We start from the raw sequence: 24785 nt of genomic DNA on the forward strand, positions 1-24785 counted from the left end.
GTAATGGCCCATCTGGACTCTTCAACAAATGAAGAAAACCCGGTGACTACTGATGAACAGAGTGTCCAACAGTAATATTACACGGACGTACAATAATGTGTTATTGATTTTCTACAAATAGAGTTTGACTTTTTAAATCAATTTTTGAATCGACAATCTGAAAGCATTTTCAGTGATGTTTGCAAATATATATATTTTTATGAGTTGGTATCGAAAATTACATCATAAAGAATGAAAATGCATTTGCTTTTAATTATGTCAAAATTGTGCCTTCACATTAAATAAAAGCATATGGTCTATGTGCTTTCCAAGATCCATTATATAAGTATATTTTTCTAAAAAAAAAAATGCCTTGCCACTCTAGACCTTCCTTAATGAAATATGTTTCTTTCAACTCTAATGATAGATCAAAGTATGACTGTCAAAATGAGATGAACAAATGTTTTATTAAAAAATTATGTAGATTTTATCTTCTCTGTAGAAATAACTATTTAAGACCATGCCTAAAGGCAATTCAGCTGTGAAAATCTGGGCCTTTGTATATCCTGAAGAAGTGAGAAATATATAATTCAGGAATAAATATAAACATTTTTATAGTGTTAATTTTGAAAACGTATAACCATTTTAAAAAGTTAACAGCTCAGATTAATTTAGACTGCATATCTATCTATCTATCTATGCACGTTAGAATATCTTTCCAGACACAGAGAAACATAATATATAGAACTATCCATTAAAAGGATATAAATATAGCATCTATTTTTTGAAAGTGCAGCTTAACTTTGAGTTTCACTTTGGTATTTTTGATCTTTTTAATGTTCAAAGTATAAATGTGCTTTGTAGCCCATCTATAAAATGAACATCTTAGATCAGTTAATCACTAATTAACTGATAACTTCTAACTTAAAAATTTCTTTTCTTTCTCGCTCTCGCTCTCTCTTTTTGTATAATATCGGGTGTGCTCTTGAACATTTTCTGGGAGACAGAGATTGAATTATCTTCCCATTTTCTTTTTCTCTAAGAGGTTTCCAAAATACCAGTGATTGCAAAAGAAGAGTTGTCATTTCTGTGTAAATAATGTACAAAATATGTGTACATATCTAGTCTTTTATTCTAAGGCCAAATGAATTTATTAAAAGATAAAACCAGTGCCTTTTAAAATGGATCAGACCTTTGATGTTTGAACTAAACTTAATATTACATGCTTTGTTTAATTGTTAACTTGCTGAGTAACTCACAAATAGAGAAATTTCATGGACAGTCAGCCCTTCCTTCTACTTTTGTTGATGGCCAATGACTTAGCTGGCAAGTAAGAGTTAATCTTCATTTTGTCTTCCTTTTATCAAGTTTTGAATTTTTTCCAAGGAATGTAATTTATTTGGCAGGCTCTAATAGAACAGATTAAGTGCCATTTTAATACTCCAACTATTTATAATGTCAATACAATACTTGTCAGAATACAGCTTTTTTAGTAAAATTATCTTCAGTCTCATCCAAGCCTTATGATATTAAAAGCCTCAACTACATCTTATGAACAATGTTAGAACATTGTGTTTTTTTTAAGGAACTACAGTGAAATAAGAGGAATTCTCAAAGTAATTTGGTTTCACTAATTAGTGCCTGATGTTTTAACTTCTTAATCTAGAAATTTTTCACCAGAAAAACATCAACTAGTGAATCTAGAAATCTGAAATCTGAATTACTTGAAACAAATTCTGCTTTATCCAATCATTAGTTATCAAAGAAGTAAAATCTTAATCTAGTTAGCTATTAAGATCTTTCTGACGCTCTGGGGATGGGGGTAGCTCAGTGATAGATAGCTTGCCTGCTATGCACAAAACCTTGTTCTTGATCCTCAGCACCACAAATAAAACACAACAGAACAGGCCTTAGTTAAATAGAAATAAGAAAAATCTTTAAGTAGAAAAAAGAACTAGAAAGTAAAATTCCTATAGTCCATCCTCATTGTAGCACTTGAATCCAAGCAGCCTGGTTAAAAAATAGTTATTTGGAGAAATTAAAATAAAATAGAAATATTTTTGGAGTCAAAATGAAGAGACAAGAGATCTGAAGATTTGAGTATAAAGAGCTCTATCGTTTCTTCCTCTCTGGATCTTTTGCCACCACAAACTTTTTAAGAGAAAGAGAATGGTTTTTTCAAAGCATGACTTAAAAGTAAGATAGGTTGTGTTTATTAGTACTCTATGCAAAAAAAAAAATATTAGGAAGTGCCTATGAACGTTTTTGTGGCTAACCAAATAGAAATCACTGAGTATCACAAGTTGTAATTTAGAGCCAGGTCTTGGTGGCCCACACTTAAAATCCTAGCTTCGCCGGAGGCTGAGATCTGAGTATGTTGGGGCAAAGCTGGCTCAGACAGACAAATCTGGAAGATTCATATTCCCAATTAACCAGACAAAAGATGAAACAAAAGGCTGTAGTCATAGGTTACAACAAAGGGAGAACATAGCACCCTGAGTCTAAGCCCTATACCAGCAAAAAACATGGCAACATAGATTATTTTTCTGTTTAATTCAGCAAAAAACAAGTATTAATTTTGTGAGGAAGGACCGTAATATCCTAATTGATTAAGCTGGAATCTTGTTTCAGATGACAATTAGGTTGTGATTTGCGTGCAACTCATCACCCATTTTATGTGACTGGATTGGGAGTCTCCGGAGTTCTTGGTCAGTAGGAGAAAGACTTCAAGGATGGGAGTAGAGGAAATTTGGAGAACAGGTTACATTTATTACAGTGAAGCAGAAGAGAACTCTTCTAGACGTGGGTAGCTTATGAGAAAGCAGCTGCCTGGATGGCTGGTCTGTGAGGGTTCCAGGTAACCCCAGGGCCCTGCTGATAGCCTCTCGCCTGCCCCTCTGCAAGTCCGCAGGAAGATGGCCAGCCGACCGGTGCAAGCCAGGATCCGGAGAAGTTGGGCCCCAGCACACAGTTTACTGAGGAGTCCTGTCCTGAGGGCTCTTAAGTCTTGTAGGTGCAGTTTTCCTCTGTCCAGATACTGAATTTCCAGTCCAAGGAGCAGGTTGCTAGATAGGTGCCATAGATGTCCATCTGGGCACTACAGGTCGGTTCTTCATGGAAGTGTCCCCCGTGTTCTTGACTGACACCATGAAGTCACGGCTCCCTGGGGGCTTAGCTGCTCCCAGGCAGCACCTCTGGGCCACTCACTTCTGGCCTAGGTGCCTATAGATACTGAGATTTCTGTATTTTTGTTTTGTAAGCATGGAGATGTGTGTGTGTGTGTGTGTGTGCGTGTGTGTGTATGAAAGGCACATTGCTAGTAAACACAAATGAGCTTTCCAGTGATCTTTGAATTTATTCATTCTTCCCCCTTTCCCGCCCAACCCCCTTCTTTACTAGGGGAAGTCCAACTTACAGTCCAGCTCATTCACAGCAAGTGGTCTAGGGCAGAGCTACATCCTCAGATCTTCAAACTCTGCTTTAGTTATAAGCAAAACTTATTTTTACATTTGACTAAGAAATATTTGAACTAATTTATTTAAGCTTATTCTCTAAAACTTGAGCTTCATCTCCACCAGTGAGACTTTGGAGACACAAGGATTATATTTCAGACTAGTGGAATGTACTTACTGGTCTGAAGACCCTTTGTATTTTCCTATGAACAAGAAAGAATTTGAATTAGTTCAAGATGATGCTAAATGATTCGTTCTACAGTTTAAAACATTTATTTTCATCCTATATTCTGTTTATCTCAGAAGATAATTCTGAAACAGCTTGGGTAAGGGTCAAACAAAAATGATATAAATCGTTTTCTGTTTCCTGGAAGAAAAATGTGAATGCATGAGATAATTAAATGATCAGACAAGCCATTATTTAGTAAAGACTATTAAACAGGAATTTTTATTTAATATTTCCATATTATAACAGCCTTTGTATATGAAAATGTTCCTTGGAGGGCTAGGGACATGTCTCAAATGGGAGATGACTTTGCTAGGTGAAGTACTAAGTTCAAATCCCAGTATTACAAAAAAAAAAAGATTTTTATGAAAAATGTTTATTAGAGGGCCAATTATTTTTTAAACCAAAATTGAAAGTTTTCCTTACCAGTAATTAAGGCACAACTTAACAAAGGTAGAATGTTTAATGTCATCATGTGCCTCTTTGATTAAGCATAAAAATATAAAAAAGCCTTTCTGTGTTTTGAAATATAGATTTGATTATTTTTAATATCTAAAGTTTATGTAGTTATTCTGCAACATTTCCCAATGGGATAGGTAGATATAAATTAGGTGGATTTTGCCTTTAAAAAAAAGAAGCCTTATGCTGTATTTTGTTTAGATTAAAACCTTAAAAAAAAAACTATTTAGTTGGAGCCTTCTTAGATGAGTAGTTTGAGTAGATTGTTTAACTTTCATATGTAAGTTAGTATGAATGAACTTTTTTTTTTTTTTTTTTTTTTTTTGCCAGTCCTGAGGTTTGACCTGTGGCCTTGGGTGCTGTCCCTGAGCCTCTTTGTGCTCAAGGCTAGCACTCTACCACTTGAGCCACAGCGCCACTTACAGCTTTTTCTGATTAGCTTATTGGAAATGAGAGTCTCATGGACTTTCCTGCCCAGGCTAGCTTTGAACAGCAATCCTTAGATCTCAGCCTCTTGAGTAGCTAGGCATGAGCCACCAGTATCCGGCTATAAATTAACTTCTATAACATTACTAGGGCTTTTGGGGGGGGAGGGGAGGAAGAGATGGTTTAAAATGTAAACATTTTTCAAGTTGTTTTTTGTTGTTGTTTTAATGTTTTTCCTCCTGGGGCTTGAACTCAGGGCCTAGACACTGTACCTGAGCTTCTTTTGCTCAAGGCACTTGAGCCATAGTGCCATTTCTGGCCTTTTCTGTATATGTGGTACTGAGGAACCAAACCCAGGGCTTTGTGCATGCTAGGCAAGCACTCTTACCACTAGGCCACATTCCCAGCCCCAAGTGTTGATTTAGTAGTACTTTGAACTGTCTTCATCATGTGCCAAATACTAACCAGAAAAAGAATTTTGATGTATTGAATTCACTGGAGTACTCAATAAACTATTTTAAAATAAAAATTCAGTTGGTTGTATTTCATATGGTAAAAAATTATTGAAAATATTTTGGTACCATGTTGAATAACATAGTGTAACACAGCAGGTCATACAATTTGGGGAACCATTTGTAAATGTCAACTGGCATTAAAATGCAATATAAAGCATCAAAAAAAGGAAAAGAAAAAATTATTGAAAACAAATGGGTTATAGATCTCATTTCCATATCACAAATCATGGTAATAATGGTTTCTGGAATTTATAATTCTTTGGGTCTGACAAATTTTTTTCATTAAAATACTGAATATCCACATATTACTGTAGCTTTGTTTTGATATATAATAGTACTTAATAGATACTAATTATCTTTAGAGAGTGCATCTCTTGTGAGGAACATTCTTGGTGTTTGTAGCTTTGTTGACATCCCCTCAAAATTGCCAAGATCCTTAGTACTGTCCTTTGTTGTTGTTGTTATTTGTTGGTTTTACAGTGCTGGTGGTACCCAGAGCCTCCTCACACATGCTAAGCAAGGGGCCATATTACTGAGCTCCCAAAAACTCAGACAAGACTGGCCTAAATCACTGCCTGTAGTTATCTTCATGACAGGAGAGTCCTTTCCTTTCCTGCATCCCAGATGCTTTATTCTTTCCCATCTATCTATAAAGAGGCAGAGGGGCTGTCTAGAGGAAGAGGGGATGATGGCTAGCGCCTAGGAATGAAAAAGAGACTCCCTCTCCACCCCATGTTGTACCTTTTGCATTTTCTATTATATACTTCTATTAAGTATTTGTAGTACTTGATAGAAATTATTATGATAAGTAGTAGGATATAGGTTTGTAGTATAAGTATACTATAATATACTACTTATATTTAAGCTAGTAAGCCTTATAAATAGATGTACATGGCAAGCATAAAGGGATAAATATTTTATCTTCAGGTTTGAGCAAAATGTGAAAATCAGCATTTAGCTTGAAATTCATCTTGTTTAGCTAGAAAATAAGTTAGACGAGATTTGATAGGAGGGATGTTTCCATAGAGTCGGAATTAGTATTTTTCAGCTTTTCATTGTGTTCTTTACCCAAATCATCCCTAAATTGGAATAAGGGCTGAGGGTGTAGCTCTATGGGAGAGTGTTGCTAGCAGGTGCAAGGCCCTGAAGCTAATTATCAACACCGAAGAAGCTGGGCACTGATGGATTGATGATTACACCTGTAATCCTAGCTACCTTGGAGACTGAGACCTGAGGATTAATGATTAAAGCCAGCCTAGGCAGGTAAATCTGAGAGACTTATCTCCAATTAAGCACCAAAAACCTGGAGACATAGGGAGCGGTGGCTAAAGCAGTAGAGTGCCACCCTTGTGCAAAGAAGCTAAAGGACCCGCATGCAGGCCCTGAGTTCAAGCCCCAGTATCACCACATTCACACAAGGCACAACCTCACATGACCTAATAATCATTCCTTACTCTTGCACTGGGAACTTAGTTTCTAAATACATGGACTTGAAGAGACAGATTCAAACCAGCAGACACTAATTCATTTAATTGTCTTAGTTTATTAGTTCTGAGCTCTAACTTTAAAAGTCTATGGTTTAGGATGCAATTGTATTAAAAATAAGTTTCTAGTTTTACATTTCTAGGTAAGAAAAGTTTATCAATTGGATTCTAGTATATAGATTATCTATGAATAGGCTCTGCTATTTATTTTAGTTAAACTAGATTTTAGTTAATACAGATTTTGAGGATTTTGGAGTTGTTCATCAGGGAAGAAGCTGCGTCACTTAGGGATCAAGGACAGAGTTTGAGAATGATACCTATCTTTGTCATTATGTGAGCATCATAAAAGGACTTAAACAAACTACATGATACAGCCTTCTACATAGCTAAGCTATATTAGAATATAATGGAACCACTCATATATTCGCACCATTGCTGACAAAAGCATTGTTAAAGCTGGCAAAGACGAAACATACTTCACAGTATCACAAAGCCTCATCAGTTCAGCCCCTGTTTGTTCCCAACCTAATTCTCCTCATCTTCCTCTGCTTCGTTCTGGTCCCCTTGTTCTTGTCTTCCTAATGAACTCTTTCATGCACAGTCCTCTGTGTTACACACTCAGCCGTCTCTACAGATCCTTCAGATCTTAACATGGTATAGCATGGAGAGAGAGAAATCTGGAAAGGACAAGTAAACACAATTCCCTTATGGTGTTTTATACTAAAAGAAGGGAGGGAAAACAAGAAATACAAGGTGAACCAATTAGTTTGTGACTCTAGGAGGTTTTGGGGTTTTTTTTTGTTGTTGTTGTTGTTTTGCTCAAGACTAGCACTCTGCCACTTGAGCCACAGCACCACTTCTGGCCGTTTTTTTCTATATATGTGGTGCTGAGGAATTGAACCTTGGGCTTCATGTATAATGAGGCAAGCACTCTTGCTGAAGGGGGGAATGAAGAGTTAGGGTGAACCCCATTTTCAGGCAGCCCTCATTTTGTTGTCTGTTTAAACTATAAGCAAACCCAGGGCAAGCTTATTAGGGCCCAGCCGGTCAAGAACTCTAACTGCCTGGGAATGCTTAACTCTCTAATCGCCCCCAGAATGCCTCGAGCCCTGAGCCAATCAGATTTGTACCCATGTCCTAATCTTGCTTGAACGCCTGATTGCTGTAACTTTGGTTTTTGCCTTTATAAGCTCTGTGAAATCTCAGCTCGAGGCTTCCTCCTAACCTCCGCTGTGTCGGTGGGTAGGACGAGGCCCGAGTTGCAGCTCGCCTGAATAAATTAGCCTTGCTTTTGCATTTCGGAATGTCTGAGTCTCGGTGGCCTTCTTGGTGGTTGTTTTGCGACTTGGCATAACATTGCCACTAGGCCATATTCCCAGCCCCTCTAGGAGGTCTTGACAAGAGGTGGAGATAAAAGCACGTCTCATAGCTGATGAGGATCTCAGGTAGAGGAAAACCTGTATAATGTAGTAGCAAAATGAAAGAATGATCTACATTTGTCTTTTTTTCAGTCGTGGGGCTTGAACTCTGGGCCTGGGCTCTATCCCTGAGCTCTTCAACTCAAGGCTAGTGCTCTACCACTTTGAGCCACAGTGCCACTCCTGATTTTCTGGTGCTTAATTGGAGATACGAGTCTCAAGGATTGCCCAGGCTGGCTTTGAACCATGACCCTCAGATTTCAGCCCCCTGAGTAGCTAGGATGACAGGCTTGAACCACTGGCACCCAGCACCTACATTTATCTAAGTAGCCAGGGACAGAGGTTCAGAACCCAAGAGGAAGGGGTGTCATTAGATAGGAATATGCAAACTGTATCTCTAATAACTGGAGAAATGGTAGTTGTGTTATAACTAGAAATATACTGTATTTGATTTTTGTTTCCACTTCTGGGCACAGAAATCCTAAAATCTTTGGAATTTTCTGAGTGATATGAGTGCATTTTATTACTGACAAGACTCCCTTTTGATCATGCTTCAGGTTAAGCTGATGAGATAACCTAAAGAAGTCTGGCTTCTAGCTTAGGAAAGGATTGGCTATAGAGGAAGCAATTTTAGGATTACAGCAAGGAACTTTTCAGTGAAAAGAGACTTAATCCTCGTGGCAAAGCATTTAATCAGTCAGCCCTACAATGGAGGCTACAAATAATGTCGCCTGGGTAAACCATCAAAGTAGGTGGGTGCTGTTGTCTCATGTCTGTAATCCTAGCTACTCAGGAGGCTGAGATCTGAGGATCGAAGCTTGTCGTCAGCCCAGACATGAAAGTTCATAAGATTCTTATCTCCAATTAGCCAAAGAGAGGAGAGGAGGAGGAGTCTGGGAATGGAGCTGTGGCTCAAGTAGTAGAGTTCCAGCCCTGAGCACCCAGGTCCTGAATTCAAGCCCCAAGCGGTGCACCAAAACACAAAGGCAAAAATCAAATTTTGGGGTTCAGAGGATCTTCTACATTATCCATCACATGGTAGTGTGAAGGCCCTTCCCTGTACCATATGCCTTTCCCTGAAATGAATCCTTTATAATAAACAGTAGATGCTTGTTTAGTGGCATTTCAGAAAGATATATGTGCTTTGTTCATCTTTATCTGCATTTCTCATTATGTTTTTCCCCTTTTTTCTTTGTTTTTATTTTGTTTCTTTTTATTGTTTATTCGTTATGTTTTTACTCTTTTTTTTTTTTTTTTTTTGGCCAGTCCTGGGCCTTGGACTCAGGGCCTAAGCACTGTCCCTGGCTTCTTCCCGCTCAAGGCTAGCACTCTGCCACTTGAGCCACAGCGCCGCTTCTGGCCGTTTTCTGTATATGTGGTGCTGGGGAATCGAACCTAGGGCCTCGTGTATCCGAGGCAGGCACTCTTGCCACTAGGCTATATCCCCAGCCCCATGTTTTTACTCTTTATTTCAGCTGTAGATTGAAAATCATTTAGCATGAAGCACTCATATTTTCAAAACTATTCAAAGCACAGAGTCAATTACTCCAACAGAGTTGGTTGCTTAGTTATTTGTTGTTTACATGGTTTAGTTTTACTTATTGTGCAATTAGTTTTCATGATCTTAAATACACCAGGCTAAGATTAGTGCCTTGAATGTTATTCCTTTGAGATTTTCATGGAAAGAGATGAAAAATCTCAAGAATATTAAAATAAGTACACACATATCCACACATATAAACACACCAGTATAGTAACTCTATATTGATGCCATTTAATTTGCATTTGAGATATCACTTAGCAAACTTTACAATGGGAAAAAGTTTGATAAATTGCTATTAAGTTGCAAGCTCTAGGCAAAAAGTGTTAATATATAATGGAACAATGATTTCAGTCATCAGAAAATGATTTATTTATTTACTGCTGAAGATTAACCTGGGACTCCTATGTGTAAAGTATGTGTTCAACCACTGAGCTAATAAACCCTTGGCCCCAAACCTGTTTTCTGGTTTTTTTTACTAATACCTGTATCTGTATATCTATATTATTGAAATGTGTTATTTACATTAATCAACATGAGCAAAGTATCACTGCTTACCATAGTTAAGTCTTAGATCCCTCTGAACGCCCAGTCCAGCCCAAAACATTCATTCCTTATACTCTTGAGTCTACTTCAGAGAAGTTTACACAGACCTAGCCACAATATTCTTAGTTAACACAAGGGCTTTGCCGAATTCAAAGGGGAATTTTTCTCTATGGTAACCAGTAATTTGTTCTAGCTTTTACAGAGATCTAGTCACTGGGGACAGAATTTTAAGCCTTTAGGGAGAGGTCTAGGGCTCAGTGGTAGCACCTATGCTGAGCATGTGTGAGACCTGCAAGGTAATCCTCAATACCAAAAACAAACAAGAAACAATCCCCTCAAAACAGGAAACTAAAAAAAAAGTAGGGGTGTGTCTCAGTGATAGATATATCCAGCACTCCAAACAAGCAAAGAGCAACAACAAAAAAACAATAATCAAGGGCCAAGACAAGATTATAAAATGTATTTTTAGTCATATACCATACAACTAAATTACCATACTTACATATAATTCAGCTAAAGACAGATGTTCATCTTCTAGGTATCTAAGACTTCCTAAGATATGACAGATGCTGTACCAAGGTAGTGATGTTAAAGATTAATTTCAAACATTTCAAATATTTTTAGTTGGTAGTTTATAAGCTTTCCACTTGTGACTTAGGTTAATCCTTTTGAAAGCCTGTCCAAGAAAAAAAAAATCCATTAATCCTCTACCCAAAGTACAACAAAATTTGTTGGAACTGGTAAATCACCATCTGTTTATATAAACAAAAGTTTCTGAAATGATTTGCCACACATTTATGCGTATCCATTTTTATTGGTTTTTGTTTTGTTTTTTGCTAGTCCTGGGGCCTGAGCCTCTTTGTGTTCAGAACTAGTAGTGCTCTACCACTTGAGCCACAGCGCCACTTCTGGCTTTTTTTGAGTAGTTTATTGGAGATGAGAGCCTCACAGACTTTTGTCCTGGCTGGCTTCAAACTGTGATCCTCAGATCTCAGCCTCCTGAGTAGCTAGGATGACAGGTGTGAGCCACTGGTGCCTGGCTGAGTATCCATTTCTAAGTGGTAGAAAAACCTAAAGTGTACATTTCAGATGGTGCTCCTCCTCTTGTTTTCATGTGTTGTTGAATTTGAATTGTTTTAATGTTCCCAGCATTTTATGTCATTCTTCAGACTTGAGGGGCCAGATGCCCAGACTCACACTGGTGACAAATCCATTCAGAGGAAGTCTAGGGCATGAATAACGGGGATACAGTCACACAAACCAACTATTTGCTCTACATTTGATTAGCTGATTGAACAGGTTGTGGAAAATATTTTGTGAAAGACTGAGTCATGTATAATCTATTGTTAGTGACATTTCCCAATTGCATCTTTCTGTCACAAGAGAGAATTTAGCGGCATATGGCTTAAGAACATAAGCTGCTAGAAGCAGGCACCAGTGGCTCATGCCTGTCTGTAACTTAGGGAGGCTGAGACCCGGAGGATGGGTTCAAAGCCAGTCCTGGCAGAAAAGTCAGTGCGTCTCTAGGATCTCCATTTATGTAGCAAAAAGCCCAAAGTGGAGCTGTGGCTCAGGTGGTAGAGTGCCAGCCTTGAGCACAAACGCTCAGGGTTAGTTTCCAGGACCTGAGTTCAAGGCCCAAGACTGGCATAGAAAAAAAAAGAGGGGAAAAAAAAAAAGCTTTCTAAAAAACAGCGAGATACGACCAGATGGCTAAAGGTCAGATTGAAGAACCCCTGTAGTGTCTGGGAACAGAAAGGCCATGCGTAAAGAGCAGTTTACAGAAGAAAAAAAAAAAAATTAAACAGATGGTGGTCTGCTGCAAAGAGTGTGCACAATTACATTTAGTAAACTATAACCCAGGTGGACTGGTGACAAACACCGTCCCCCCCGACACCCCCACTTTGGTTGGGGAAGGTGTCAGGTGCACGCGTGACTGTGGGTGACATTTCTGGGCCGCCCTAGGGTCAAGCAACATAAAAAATGATTTGCACTGGCAGCAACGGGAAAGAGTCGTGACTTGGGGGAAAGATCGTTTTGCATTCTTGGACCAGGAGAAGGCAGTCCTAGTTAACTCTTTCTGAAGCCCCAAAGAAGGCTGCGGGGTGAGAACTCCGGTTTGCTTTCCCGGTGCAGAACAGCCCCAGTCCCCACCAAGTGAGCACAGCCTGATCCCAGAGGCCAGGAACCTTAATCCTCCGGCCCACCCGACCTCCCGGGGGGGGGGGGGGGACACAGATGTTTGTGGCAACACCCACCTAAGGTACCTACGCTGAAGGGGAGGGGTGGGGGGGGGGAGGCAGCTGCAGGAGCACACGCCGGGTGGGAAGTTCCGGGGAAACCAGAGTTAGCCGGCTAGCGGGGCGCTCCAAGGGTGGAGCGCACGCGCCGCACGCACGCGCGCGCACGCACGCACGCACGCACGCAGGGAAAGCCGGAGCGAGCCGGGAGCGCGCGTCCTTCACGTGACCCGTCCCGCCGGGCGGCGACGACGCACACGCACAGGACGCGCCACTCACGTGGTCCGTCTTCAGCACGCCCCCCCCTCACTCCCCCACCCCTCCCCGTCGTCGCCGGCGGAGGCGGGCGCGGCGGGCGCGTCCCTGTGGCCAGTCACCCGGCGGAGTTGGTCGCACAATTATGAAAGACTCGACTTCTGCTGCTAGCGCCGGAGCTGAGTTAGTGCTGAGAGGGTTTCCCTGGGCTGTCCTCGTCCGGTGGCCTCTGCTGCCGCCTCCGGAGACGCTTCCCGATAGATGGCTGCAGGCCGCGGAGGAGGAGGAGGTGGAGTTGCTGCCCTTCCGGAGTCTGCCCCGTGAGGAGAATGGTAACTGGAGCCCCGGCGCAGGCCCCGGGGCGGGGAACGGAAGGGACCTAGCCAGCGTGGGGCGCCTTGGCCCGGCATCGCACGAGGATCTGGAAGCTTCTGGATGGAGTTGCCCAAACGGGGAGGGAGGGAGGGAGGGAGACAGGCATGCCTTGGGGGGTCCGGGTGGGATCGGGGTGTCCGTGGGGTGGTACGGTGGGTGGGTGGGGGGGCAGCGAACCTGGCGGCGACAGCTCTTGGCCCCGGTGGGCATTTCCTCTGTGTCGGACCTGAGGAACCCGGCGGCGGGGGTGTGTGGGGGGGAACCCAGGCCTCGGTGCAGATGACCGGGGCGCGAGCCCGGGGCTTACACACACACACACACCACCACCACCACCACCACCGACACCCCACCCCTGGCAGCGCCCGAGCTTTTGGCCCGAGCTCCGTGGGCGGCCGCAGCGCGCCAAGACGCCCGGGGACCCGAGCTCCCCAGCGCCGCATCGCCCCCGGAGCGCGGTCCTTCCTCCTCCTGGCGCCGGCCAGTTGCTGGCAAGATAATGTTGGCCGAGCGCGCAGTTAAAGTTCAACATGGAAAAGGAGAGGAGGGAGGGCAGGGAGGGAACCAAAAAAAAAAAAGAGAGAGAGAGAGCGAGAGCGAGGACCTGCACTTGGAGCTGTGCCTCGTTGGCTGAGCAGCCGGTACTCTACAGGTACATTTTCTTTGGGGGAGCCCCAAGAGGAAGGAGAGAGATTGCATGATGTGGACGAAGAGAGTTCGCTTGGAATTTTCTTCGGAGGATTTAGGGGGTCCCGGGGAATCCTAACTATCCGATCTGTGTCTTCTCCCCCCACCCCTCACCCCAAGAGAAGGGGTAGAATGGGAAAGGAAGGCAGGTGCATTGCAGCTTTTGATAGAGCCTCTCCCCCCCCCCCCCCACCCCCTTTTCTGGAATCAAACGGGAAGATTGCTTACAAAGAAAGTCATTTAGATCAAAGACGAGCTGGGTAGGTATTTTCTGCTCAGGACCTTAGAACTGGATTGCTTTGTGCAAACAGCTCCTCTCTGCTGAAGGCTGGCTCCGTTTACTTTTTCTGTAGTAAGCTGATTTCTAGGGTCTTAAGGAGCTGAAATCAGGGTTTTTCCTTGGAGAAGGAAGGTAGTCAGACTTGACGTAAATAGTGCACCTTCCACTGTTTGCCGCTTTCTTTGGTATTGAGAAGTTAGTAAATACGTCATTTGACCTTTCTCCTGATTCTTAGAAGAGTTGAAGACCTTCTAATCTGCACTGAAATTTTTTGAATTTATTACTCAAATGGACTTAAGGGAATCTGTTGGAGGGGAGTTAAATACAAGTGACTTGCTTCAAACACATAAGCTTTTAATACTGACTATTCACTGATGTATCTAAGTTTTCCTTTTCATGTTATATTTTCATTTAAGCATTGCACTAAGGGATTACTATTCAAGAAGTCAATGTATAACTACGATGCATCTCCGATGCATCTCTGTCAATAACATCCCTTTCATCATCCCCCCCCCCCCAGCCCTCCCAACCTAGTTTTCCTGTTTCGATGGAAAAGAGCACAAAGTTGGTTTTTGGATTAAGAATTTTTTTGTGTTTTTCAGATATGTTACAGAAAGGAAATTAAGATGCATCATTATTTTCAAAGCCATACACACACTGCTTTCTAAAGACGATCAACACACTTGTTTCCATTGAAAGTCTGTGTTTTAGTTTACCCCAGTTGCCTTTCTCAGATTAAGCCTTTAACATCTTACTGTCTACCGACTTGGAGACCTAGCCTTCAAAAATGGAGGTGTGGTCTAAGTTTCTCCTGTCTCTGTTGCCTTTCCTGAATCAGCAGATAAGCTCTCTCAAACTCCCAAATATATATATTTTTTACATAAATAGTACAGCACACACTTACATAGTGCAGTTAGTATTGGCTGGACACGCTGTTAAAAAAAAACTTGATTATGCAGGGAGAAAATTTTTACTTTAAAATGTGAGGTTAAGAATTTCATTTATGGGCTGGGGATATAGCCTAGTGGCAAGAGTGCCTGCCTCGGATACACGAGGCCCTAGGTTCGATTCCCCAGCACCACATATACAGAAAACGGCCAGAAGCGGCGCTGTGGCTCAAGTGGCACAGTGCTAGCCTTGAGCAGGAAGAAGCCAGGGACAGTGCTCAGGCCCTGAGTCCAAGGCCCAGGACTGGCCAAAAAAAAAAAATTTCATTTATTGCACTGCTAAAGTCTGCTGTTGTGCTGTGAGATTTTCATTACAATTTCCAGTTGAGTTATAGTGGAACTTTAGGATAACTTAAAGCTTTATTAATTCAGTAACAATAGTTGATTCAGTTTCTTCAACATTTAGATCAACTCTCTGACTTTGGTTCACCTAGGGATATTGTATCTATCTACATTGTATGAGTCTTATGTAAGGCATTTGCTTCTGGTAATCAGTTTCTACCTGACACTAAAAGAAACCATTCTGTGTTTTGAAAGACTTTAATCACCAACTGACTGAACAACACAAAAAAAATTAGGAAAATCAAGTTACAACCGGAGTGAAATCAAACTTAGTAAAAATTAATGTTATGTGTACTGGAATTATTATTATTGTTGTTATTATTATGCCAGTCCTGGGGCTTGGGACTCAGAGCCTGAGCACTGTTCCTGGCTTCTTTTTGCTCAAGTATAGCACTCTACCTCTTAAGCCACAGCGCCACTTCTGGCACTTTTGTCTGGAACTTCTGTTTATGTGGTGCTGAGGAATCTAACCCAGGGCTTCATGCATGCTAGGCAAGCATTCTACCTTTAAGCCAACATTCCCAGCCCCAGTACTGGAAATTTTCATTTAGTAGTCAATCTCTCATCTGGTGGTATATTTTAAGTGCCGTGATAGACACTGGCGTTTTGAAGATATGTTAGGTAAGTCTACTTTGTTTTAGTGCTGAGAGTTAACCCCAGGGCCCTGCACATGCTAAGCAAACACCTTACTAGAGAGCTACATCCTTAGCCTACTTTTTTTTTTCTACCTTTTTCTTTTTTTGGTCAGTCCTGAACTCAGGGCCTAGGTTCTGTCCCTGAGCTTCTTTTGCTCAAGGCTAGTGCTCTACCACTTGAGCCACAGTGCCATTTCCAGCTTTTTCTGTGTATATGGTACTGAGGAATTGAACCCAGGGCTTCATGCATTGCAAGGCAAGCACTCTACCACTAAACCACATTCCTAGCCCTAGGTAAATCTACTTTTAAACAACAGTATTTATATTCCAATAATTGATTAAAAATCTACTTGCTGTTGTTCAGTTGAAGATGCATACATTACTGTACAAAACAAACATTTGATGTGCACTGTGTTTCAGACTGTAGTATTTAGTAACTTTGAAAAGACAGAATGGATAGTGAAGGAGGATGTGGTACAACTCCATGGATTATTGTATCAAGTATAGATGGGGTAATGATAGAAAGGAATGTCTGAATAGGCTTACTTGCAAAGGAACTAACGGTAGAGTTGAGCCTTACCGAGTTAATAAAGAATAGAAATTAACCTGAAAATAGACAAGATGTTGAACTAGCGCATTTATTAGTTTGTTTTTGTACTGTACTTAGGCTTGAATTCCTAGCCTGAGCACTATCCCTTAGCTAAGTCGTGAGCCATTGCTCCACTTACATCTTTTTGCTGGTTAATTAGAGATAAGAGTCTCATGAATTCTTTTGCCCAAGCTTGCTTTGAATGATGATTCTCACATCTCAGTCTCCTGATTAGCTAGAATTACAAGCATGAGCCACTGGTACCTGAGGAATTGCTGCTTTTAGTGTAGGGGAACAGACCTTTAGAAGAAAAAGATATCCTTAGATTCCTCCCATGTTATACAAAACTGCATAGGTGCTGGGGTTGTGGCTCTGTGTTAGAGCATTTTGTGCACAAGGCCCTGGGTTTTATTCCCAGAACCATAACAACAAGAACAAAAATCTTTAGTGCAGTTTAGAATGTATAAATACTCCCATAGTAGAGTGTAGGATGATAGTACCTATTGGTGGGACCATTAAGAAGATTGGTAACACCAGATTTCCAAAGGAACATGTCTCTTTGGATTTGATTTTAGAAATGTTAGGGAGCCACTGTGGCAACACCATGGGAGTGAATTGGTGTGTGGTTACACTGAAGAAAGCTCATAAGAAAGCGATTGTAAAAGTATAGCAGTGTTGAGGGCTTGAAATAAGTAGAAGAAAAGAAGGAATTCATTAAGATAAGGTGTTAGAGATTGAAGTCCCTTTTGTGGAAAATCTCTTAATTTGGGAAAATCTCTTAAATGTTGATAATAACCAGTCGTAAAATGAAAGTATATAAGTACTGAAATCATTGCCTAAAATGTGCAGATGTTGTAATTGAAAGCAGTATTTAAAATATACACTTAAGCATTTTTACATGGTCCATTAAAGCATGCAATTACAAAATGAAGTTGGAGAGTTCTACCAGTCAGATATTTGGATCTAATGCTCTGATAGTCTTAACACTGAGCTATACCACCAGTCTTCCTCTTGCCCACCTGCTCCAGCTTTCTTGTTCTCTGTGCTTCACTACTGAGCCACACCTCTAGCTTTTTTCCCCTCCTTCATTTGAGATAGAATCTCAAGGATTTTTTCTGTTCGCCTTTCTGAGTAGCTAAGATTATAGGCCCAGCCTCTCTTTTTAAAGATGGATCCAGTAGTATTAGCTTCTGTTGTAGAATTCCCATTTGTTCATTCACATAATACTTTTAGTTGTAGCTGTTAATGACTTCTGCCATTGATGTGCTAGTTCTTTGTTTGTTTGTTTGTTTTTTGCCAGTTCTGGGGCTTGAACTCAGTGCCTAAGCACTGTCCCTGGCTTCACTCTACCCCTTGAGCCACAGTGCCACTTCCAGCTTTTTCTATATATGTGGTGCTGAGGAATCGAACCCAGGCCTTCATGTATACAAGGCGAGCATTTTACCACTAGGCCATATTCCCAGCCCTGATCTGCTAGTTTTTATGGGGGAATTTTCCAGCATATGGGTAAGCTACCAGATTTTGTTTGTTTTTTAGTGACTTTAAATTTCTGTTATCTGTTTTAAGTGTTGTACCTGAAGCAAAATAAACAAGTTGAGATTAATTTAGGATATAAGCATTGTTTGACTCTATAGGGATTCATAAGTCACATTTAAATGAATTCATAAAGAGAACTTAAATAGATGTCACTTTTAGAAGGTGCTTTGCAGTTATTCTCTATTTTTTTTGGCCAGTCCTGGGCCGTTAACTCAGAGCCTGAGCACTGTCCCTGGCTTCTTTTTTGCTCAAGGCTAGCACTCTGCCACTTGAGCCACAGCGCCACTTCTGGTCATTTTCTGTATATGTGGTGCTGAGGAATCGAACCCAGGTTCTCATGTATACGAGGCAAGCTCTCTTGCCACTAGGCCATATTCCCAGCCCCTGCAGTTATTCTCTATTAGGTTAATTTGAATATGAATACCATGTTTAACTTGGAGAATTGACCTCTTCTAATTTACTTTTTTTTTTTGGCCAGTCCTGGGCCTTGGACTCAGGGCCTGAGCACTGTCCCTGGCTTCTTCCCGCTCAAGGCTAGCACTCTGCCACTTGAGCCACAGCGCCACTTCTGGCCGTTTTCTGTATATGTGGTGCTGGGGAATCGAACCTAGGGCCTCGTGTATCCGAGGCAGGCACTCTTGCCACTAGGCTATATCCCCAGCCTCTAATTTACTTTTTAAAATACATTATTCTAGGGTTCATATCTGTCCTCCTGGCTACTTGGGAGGTGGAGGTATTGGTTTGTGAATTAAGGGTCTCAAACTTGACTTCTTTCATAGCTGGTACAATATACCTGAGCCACACCTCTGGTCTAGCTTTTTTGCTGGTTAATTGGAAATGTGTTTTCTTGGACTTTTTTGCCCTGGCTGGCTTCTAACCAAAAGCCTCAGATCTCAGTCTTTGGAATAGCTAGGATTATAGGGGTGAGCCACCAGCTCCTGGCTCAATCTTTTTGTGCATTTGTGTGTATCTGTCCTGGAGCTTGAAAATCAGGGCCTGGGCGCTGTTGCTGAGCTTTTGTGTTCACAGCTAGTGCTCTGCCACTTGAGCCACAGCTTCACTTCTGGCTTTATTGATAGTTTATTGGAGATAAGAGCCTCACTGAACTTTTGCCCAGGCTGGCTTCGAACCATGATCCTTAGATCTCAGCCTTTTGAGTAGCTAGGATGACAGGATGAACTACCAACACCTGGCCTCTTGTTTTCCGACACAGGCTCTTGCTTTCTTGCTTTGTGGCCCAGGCTGGCCTCAAACTTGTGATTCTCCTGCCTTAGCTTCCTAAGTGCTGGGATTCCACGTATGCACCACTATACTTTTTTTTTTTTTTTTTGGCCAGTCCTGGGCCTTGGACTCAGGGCCTGAGCACTGTCCCTGGCTGCCTGAGCACTGTCCCTGGCTTCTTCCCGCTCAAGGCTAGCACTCTGCCACTTGAGCCACAGCGCCGCTTCTGGCCGTTTTCTGTATATGTGGTGCTGGGATATCAAACCTAGGGCCTCGTGTATCCGAGGCAGGCACTCTTGCCACTAGGCTATATCCCCAGCCCTTTTTTTTTTTTTTTTTTAAAGAAAGGATCTGGCTACATTGCTCTGAGTAGCCACCACCTCTTGTACTCAAGGTACACTCCTGCCTCAGTCTCCTTAGTAGATGGGACTAAATCCAATTTAAAATCAGTCTTTATTATGAGCATCACTATCATCTTTCTTGTAAAAGCAAATGTTAATGTTTCCTCTACCTCAGGAGCAGTGCTAGGATTAAAGTCTATGAAACATTGTCTTTCTGACTATCATGTAAACATGTTAATAAACTAGCATTTAAACTATCCAGATAACTTATCCTGAATGTCTGGAACATGAGCCTTTGGGAAAGTAAGAAGAAAGCTCTTGAGCCAACCCATATTAGAAATCTAGAAACTTTGAGACTAGAGTTCACTGATTAAGAAATATGTGTAGCTGGGCACCAGTGACTCACGCCTGTAGTCCTAGCTACTCAAGAGGCTGAAATATGAGGATGTCAGTTCAAAGCCAGCCGGGGTAGGAAAGTCTGTGGGACTCTTATCTTCAATTAACCACCAGGAAACCGGAAGTGGCGCTGTGACTGAAGTGGTAGAGCACTAGCCTTGAGTTGAGCTCAGGGACAGCACTCAGGCCCAGAGTTCAAGCCCTATGACCGACACTCTCCCACCCCCCCCCCAAAAAAATTGTATAGCCAAGCACCAATGGCGTATACCTGTAATACTAGCTACGCAGGAGACTTAGATCTGAGGATTGTGGTTTGAAGCCAGCCTGGGCAGGAAAGTCTTTGAGACTCTTATCTCCACTTAACCACCAAAAAGTCAGAAGTGGAGCTATGGCTCAAGTAGTAGAGTTGCTAGCCCAAGGACAGTGTCCAGGCCCTGAGCTCAAGCCCTATAAAGTGCTGTATACCTTATCTCAATCCCATTATGCTTTCCACTTCTACAGACATAACTGTCATACTGAATTTAGTCTTCATTGTCTTTTTACAGGCTTTTGTAGTTTGTTACATAGAGTATAATATACAGTGGAAATTACACTCCTAAATTTATAGGTATGGAATAATGTATGTCTCTGTGTTGCCCATTTTACTGTTATCAAGTATTTAAGTATCCGGTGTCTTTATATGACATACAATATTCTTGAATATATCATCTTACATAGAAGTACGAGGATTTTTGTTAATGTCTATCAATAAGTGGAACAGCTAGATCATAGGGTATGTACATCTTCAACTTTATAGGTACTACAAAATTGTTTTCCAAAGTAGTTGTGCAGTTTATACTGCCTATAAAAGTATATTATACCTTTGCAGCACTTTGTTGGTTAAGTTCTTTTATTTTGCCAGTCATAAATGTGGAATGATTGCTCTTTTTGTTCTTTTACTATGCCAGTACTGGGGCTTTGAACTCCATCTTGCACTCTCATTTGCCTTCTTTGCTTCATAGCTAGTGCTCTACAACTTGAGCTGTGCTTCTACTTTTGGCTTTTTGCTGGTTAATTGGAGGTAAAAGTGTCAACAATATATCTGCCAGGCTGATTCTGTACCTGGATCCTCAGATCTCAGCCTCCTGAGTAGCTAGGGTAATCATTGTGAGCCATTGGCACACAGCTGTTTTTGGGTGGGGAAGTTGTTAGTACTAGGGCTTGAAATCAGGTCCTTACCTTTGGTTTTTTTTTTCTTTTTTGGGCCAATCCTGGGCCTTGGACTCAGGGCCTGAGCACTGTCCCTGGCTTCTTTTTGCTCAAGGCCAGCACTCTGCTACTTGAGCCACAGCTCTACTTTTGGCCATTTTCTATATATGTGGTGCTGAGGAATCGAACCCTGGGCTTCATGTATACGAGGCAAGCACTCATGCCACTAGGCCATATTCCCAGCCCTGTCAGAATTTATTGACTTGACATAAGACATTTAATTTTTTTCTGAAAGGTAAATTCTGTGTGTGTGTGTGTTGGTACTGTTCCTTGGCTTTATTGTTCAAAGTTGATGCTCTACCACTTGAGCCACAACTCCACTTCCAGTTTTTTGGTGGTTAATTGGAGGTAAGAGTCTCATGGACTTTCCTACTTGGCCTGCTTCAAACTAATTCTCAGATTTCAGCCTTTTTTTTTTTTTTTTTTTTTGCTTGTTTTGTTTTTTGCCAATCCTGGGGCTTGGACTCAGGGCCTGGTTTCTTTTTGCTCAAGGCTAGCACTCTATCACTTGAGCCACAGCACCACTTCCGCCTTTTTCTGTATATGTGGTGCTGAGGAATCAAATCCAGGGCTTTGTGTACACGAAGCAAGAATTCTACCACTAGGCCATATTTCCAGCCCCAGATATCAGCCTTTTGAGTAGCTAGTATTACAGACTTAATACTAGGTGCTGAGCCTCACTACCATCTTAAAAACCTCCTCTTAGAGTTCATATCTGGATTGTCAATAAATTGACAGTCAGTTAATAGTAAGAGTTAAGCTGGACACCAGTGACTCACGCCTGTAATCCTAGTTACTCATGGTTCGAAGACAGCCAGGGCAGAAAAGTCTGAGACTTCTATCTCCAATTAATTACAGAAAAAGCTGTAAGTGGAGCTATTGCTTAAGTGATAGAATGCTAGCCTTGAGCAAAAAAAAGAGTCAAGGACAATGTCCAGGCCCATAGTTCAAGCCCCAGGACCACCACCACTACCCCCCCACAAAAAGGAAAAGTAAAGGAAAAAAAGAGGAAGAGCAGAATTCTAGCTAGAATCCATAGGAGTGATAGAAAGGCAAATGAATTGGATGATCGCTGACAGACAAATGATAATGCTCCAACCTTGTTTTTCACTGCTGTTAGGCCATTTTGCAGGCATGTTAAGGCAATATACATTTCTCACCTGTTTCTAAGCTCTACCTGTGATTTTTTTGTGTGTGTGTGTCTGTGTGTGTGTGTGGTTAACTGGAAATAAGAGACTTGGCTTCAAACCATGATCCTCATATCTCAGCTTCCTGAATAGCTAGGATTACAGGCGTGCGCTGCCAGCGCCGGGTTCATTCATTTATTGTTGAGTTAAGGTCTGAATCTGTAGAAAAGGCTGGTATTGAACTTTCAACCTCCTCCCTTACCTTCCCAAATACTGAAGTGCATACCACCATACCTGGCTTCTGGTTTTTTTGTGTTTTTTTTTTTTATTGGATTGTTTCATGGACATTTTGAATATTTTCCTTAGAAAGTCTAGCTTTCTGTTACAGTTCCCTGAACAGCTAATGAAAAAAAAAAAGTACTGAATGCTTGTAACTCTCAATTCATTCAAATTCATTCAAAATTATTTATTTACATCCTGATCTACAGTGTGATGTTATTTGAGGTAGTTAGGGATAATGGAGTCATGAGAATGGGGCTCTGGTCTGGTAGTACCCTTAGAGGAAGACATACCAAGGAGCTTTCTCTTTCCCGCTTCCTCTCATTCTCCCTGTCTCTCCCTCCCTCCCTTTTCCTCCTTCTCCCTCTTTTATCTCCCACTTTCTCCCTTTCTTTCTACCCTAGAACAAAATAAGAATGTAGTCATCTGCACCCCAAAGAAAAGATAGTCTTCATCAGACTGACCATGCTGGCACCTTGTTCTTGAACTTCTTCTAGTCATTGTTTAGAACTGTGAAAAAAATTTATTTAGGCCTCCAAGTCTCTGGTATTTGTGATGCAGCCAACTCACTAAAATAGTCATTAATTAATGTGACCATAACTAAACATTCCTCCAGTGGGTAGCAGAAATACCTGTTATTTATCTTGGTACCTGAAGTTTACCCCCTTTATACATACAGTCAGAATTTGGGCAGAGTTAATATGCAACATTTAGGACTCTCTGTGATTCTCTTTTTTTTGTGTGTGATTCTCTTTTTTTTATAAATACAAATAAAAAATTTCCCATCAGATGCTCTTCTGAACTTGGTATTCTGGGTTTTTTCTTTCTTTCTTCCTTTTTTTTTTACTAGTACTGATGCTTGAACTTAGGGCTTGGGCACTGTCCCTGAGCTTCTTTTGCTCAAGGCTAACACTCTACCACTTGAGCCACAGCACCACTTCCAGCCTTTTCTGTTTATGTGGTACTGAAGAATCAAACCCAGGGCCTCATGCATGTTAGGCAAGCACTCTACCACTATGCCACATTCCCAGCCCAAGTTGTCTTTTTTTAAATCCTTCTCTTTTTTTTGGCTGTGAGACTTGAACTCAAGAGTCCTGGCAGGGTTCCTGAGCTTTTATGCTCAAGGCTACATATACATAGAGAGTACATATGGGTTGTTGTTTTTTTGTTTGAGATAGAGGCTCAGATGTAGTATAGATTGTCTTGGAACTTAAGATCCTCTTGTCTTGGTCTCCCAAGTTACTGGGATTATAGATATCTAACACTTTCCACAGCTTCAATAGTTTTTAAACTAAACACTTAGGTCAGTAACTTTCAATTAATTTAAGGCTGTACTTTCCTCCTCACTATTTTTACTGGCTTTGAAGTAGAATTTTTCACAATTCACTGCTAAGAATTTTAATTTTTAATTAATTTTTTCTTTGACTTTCAAGTTAATTACTTCGAAATATAGAAGGCTAATTTTTTTCATTGTGTTAATTATATTATTATCAGTAAATATGATCTGAAAGGATACTATTGTGTGAAAATTAGGTGAATCTTGTTTTGTTTTGTTTTTTTGCTAGTCCTGGGGCTTGAACTCAGGGGCTGAGCACTGTCCCTGGCTTCTTTTTGCTCAAGGTTAGCACTCTACCACTTGAGCCACAGCACCACTTCCAGATTTTTGTATATATATATATGTGGTGCTGAGAAATTGAACCCAGGGCTTCATGTATATGAGGCAAGTACTTTACTGCTAGACCATATTCCCAGCCCTAGGTGAATCTTGTTTTATGATCAGTTTTTGTAAATGCCCAGATGTGTTTGAGAATGTGAATGTATATCATATATGCCGAAACATGTATATGTTCATTAAGTCTAACTTGTTCAATCTGGTTTTAAAACCTTACTTGCCTTTCCTGATTGTTTTGTTTGACTTTTCAGTAACTGAGAGAAATGTGATGATCCACTAGATTGTCTGATTCTCCCTATTAAAAGTGTGTTGTAGGTATTTTGAGGCTGTTTTATTTGGTTAATCTTTCTTAATAAGATGGTCACAGAAGTTTGGTAGATTGAATATTTGTAATCATAGAATAGCCCAGTTTTGGGCTGGGAATATGGCCTAGTGGCAAGAGTGCTTGCCTCATAGAATAGCCCAGTTTCTATCTCCCTTATTGATACTGGTTTTTTTTCTTTTTTTCTTTTTTTTGCCAGTCCTGGGCCCTGGACTCAGGGCCTGAGCACTGTCCCTGGCTTCTTTGTGCTC

General features: G+C 41.1%; 2 protein-coding genes and 1 long non-coding RNA gene across 8 annotated transcripts in view; all 3 read left to right on the forward strand.

Moving 5' to 3' along the window:
* Sppl2a (signal peptide peptidase like 2A) overlaps nucleotides 1-1535 on the forward strand; it is an 88518-nt gene extending 86983 nt beyond the window's left edge. For all 3 annotated transcript variants that reach the window (XM_048332433.1, XM_048332432.1, XM_048332434.1), the window contains one exon: nucleotides 1-1535. In XM_048332433.1, coding sequence (XP_048188390.1) covers nucleotides 1-75 — 75 coding nt within the window. In that variant the 3' untranslated portion in view covers nucleotides 76-1535.
* An 11067-nt stretch (nucleotides 1536-12602) lies between these two features.
* Nucleotides 12603-24785, forward strand: part of Trpm7 (transient receptor potential cation channel subfamily M member 7) — a 71352-nt gene continuing 59169 nt past the window's right edge. For all 4 annotated transcript variants that reach the window (XR_007208801.1, XM_048332428.1, XM_048332429.1 and 1 more), the window contains exon 1: nucleotides 12603-12872. Coding sequence is in view for 3 of the 4 variants with exons in the window: in XM_048332428.1 (XP_048188385.1) it covers nucleotides 12870-12872 (3 nt within the window). In the remaining variant the exon portion in view is untranslated. The remainder of the gene's footprint in view (nucleotides 12873-24785) is intronic.
* LOC125340676 lies at nucleotides 24016-24715 on the forward strand. The gene is made up of 3 exons (XR_007208805.1): nucleotides 24016-24073; nucleotides 24299-24620; nucleotides 24674-24715. It is a non-coding gene; the product is annotated as an uncharacterized LOC125340676 (long non-coding RNA).

The sequence above is a fragment of the Perognathus longimembris genome, chromosome 23, assembly GCF_023159225.1.
Source record: "Perognathus longimembris pacificus isolate PPM17 chromosome 23, ASM2315922v1, whole genome shotgun sequence".
Lineage (NCBI taxonomy): Eukaryota > Metazoa > Chordata > Mammalia > Rodentia > Heteromyidae > Perognathus > Perognathus longimembris.